The following is a 2500-nucleotide window of genomic DNA, read 5'->3' as shown; positions in this document are numbered from 1 at the left end:
CTCCTCTCCTCCTCCTCCTCCTCCTCCTCCTCCTCCTCCTCCTCCTCCTCCTCCTTCCTTCCCCCGCGGACGCGAACCAACGCACCTTCAGCCGCCATTTTATCCTCTCGCATTCAGCTTCCTCCATCGCTTAATTCATCTTCCCTTTGTCGATTATTTTCGTCTCTCTTTTTTCTTTTCTTTCGTCTTTCGTTCTCTCTCTCTCTCTCTCTCTCTCTCTTTCTCTCTCTCTCTCTCTCTCTCTCTCTCTCTCTCTCTCTCTCTCTCTCTATTTCTCTATCTCTCTCTCTCTCTCTCTCTCTCTCTCTCTCTCTCTCTCTCTCTCTCTCTCTCTCTCTCTCTTTCTCTTTCTCTCTTTCTCTTCTTCTCTCTCTCTCTCTCTCTTCTCTCTCTCTCTCTCTCTTCTCTCTCTCTCTCTCTCTCTCTCTCTCTCTCTCTCTCTCTCTCTCTCTCTCTCTCTCTCCCTCTCTCTCTTTCTGTCTGTCTGTCTGTCTGTTTTTTTTTGTTTGTTTTTGTACACACGCACACACACACATACACGCATCTACATATATGTGTGTGTGTACGTGTGTGTGTGTGTGTGTGTGTGTGTGTGTGTGTGTGATCATGAATGGACCCTCGTGGTCTTGGAATAAACTCCCCGTCGCCGTCTTTGCAACAAAGGCACAAGCTTATTAGCAAAATGTTGACTTTGCAATTGCAAGGTTCCGGGTTCTCGCCCAACCAGCCTCTCTTACCTCTTCTTGGAGTACCGGCTTCAGTATGCTGGGGTCAAAGTCAGGGTGGAAAGGAACTGGCCTATAGCCTACAGTGTATGTTCCTCTGCGATCACACACGCACACACACATACACACACACACACACACACACACACACACACACACACACACACACACACACGCAGACGCACATACACACACACACACACACTTATGTACGTCACTCCCTCCCGCTCTCTTTACATGTCTCTCTCTGTCTTTCTCTCTATCTGTTGATCCCTGTCTATCTCCACTCCCCCCCCCCCCCCCCCTCCCCGCACCCTTTTATCTTTTTACGATCCGAAAATTAAAAAAAAAAATCCGCTAAAAAAGAAAACGCAAAACGAGACACTCAGATCCAGGAAAAGAAAACGTGATCCTAAGAGAATGTTGGGGAGACTGCGTTAGAATTCCCATTTCCTAAGACGGGGGGGGGGGGGGGTCGTAAAACAGGTGAGATTTCTTTGTGATTTCTTCGACTATTTTTCTATCTTCCTTTTATTTTCTTTCGGTGTCTTTTGGTTTCCTGATTGTCTCTGTGTGCCTTTCTGTGCGTATCTTTATCTGTCTTTGTCTGTTGCTCCTTACACACAAATCAATACCCACACACACACACACATATATACACATACACACACAAACAGACAAACATATATACACACGCACACATATATGCACATATATACACACGCACACACACACACACACACACACACACACACATATATACATACGCACACACACACACATATATACACACATATATACATACGCACACACAGACGCACACACGCACACACACACACACACACACACACACACACACACACACATATACATACGCACACACACACACATATATACACACATATATACATACGCACACACAGACACACACACACACGCACACACACACACACACACACGCACACACACACACATTATATATATATATATACATATATATACATATATATATGTATATATAAATACATATATATGTGTGTGTGTGTACCATTTTCTTTCCTCTCTCTCCCTTTGTTATCTTCCCTATTCCTGCCCCCCCCCTTCCTCATCCCTAATTCCCGTTTCCTTTCTTCCCTTCCCTCATTCGCTTAATCATGCCAGTCTTCCTGTTTCCATTATTGCTTCTGTGTATCAGCTTTATTGCCTTCCCTTCCTTATTAACGTAATTCCTTAATGTACTGTACAGAACGATCTTCTTTCTTTTTTATTAATGGTTTTGTCATTGTATTTGTTGTTGTTGTTGTTTACGTGCGTATATTGTTGTTTTGTTATGTACTTATTTTATGGGTGTTTGTTTATAGTTGTTAGAGATGATCATGTTTAAATAAGAGGCAGTGCTTTGTAAGTTAAGAAAATGAACATGATGGGTTAATTAGTTCTTAAATTAATTAGATATAGATATGTTATTTTTGTATTGCATTTATGTGTATGAGCGTATGAGCCTATATGGACATATATATAAGCACACACACACACACACACACACACACACACACACACACACACACACACACACACACACACACACACACACACACACACACACCCGCATATCACCCCCCCCCCCCCCCCCTCTACCAAGACACACACAGTAAGCCTCGTGTAGAAGGAAACAAGAACCGTACAGTTCACAACAGATATCCAGCGAAAGAAACTCAGGGCTCAGACAGGCAAGAAATACTCTCAGCTTCTCCCTGGATTAACTACAGGTAAAA

The 2500-nt window shown here is 43.3% G+C and overlaps 1 protein-coding gene across 1 annotated transcript in view; it reads right to left on the bottom strand.

Annotated features, from left to right (window-relative positions):
* The window catches only part of LOC125026659 (sperm acrosomal protein FSA-ACR.1-like), a 6701-nt gene extending 6603 nt beyond the window's left edge, over positions 1 to 98 (bottom strand). Inside the window, exon 1 of the mRNA XM_047615239.1 lies at positions 86 to 98. Coding sequence (XP_047471195.1) covers positions 86 to 98 — 13 coding nt within the window. The remainder of the gene's footprint in view (positions 1 to 85) is intronic.
* Positions 99 to 2500: the final 2402 nt, after the last annotated feature.

This window comes from Penaeus chinensis, chromosome 6 (assembly GCF_019202785.1).
Source record: "Penaeus chinensis breed Huanghai No. 1 chromosome 6, ASM1920278v2, whole genome shotgun sequence".
Taxonomy (NCBI): domain Eukaryota; kingdom Metazoa; phylum Arthropoda; class Malacostraca; order Decapoda; family Penaeidae; genus Penaeus; species Penaeus chinensis.
Note: the sequence above shows the minus strand (reverse complement) of the source record. Positions and strands in the feature narration are given on the sequence as shown.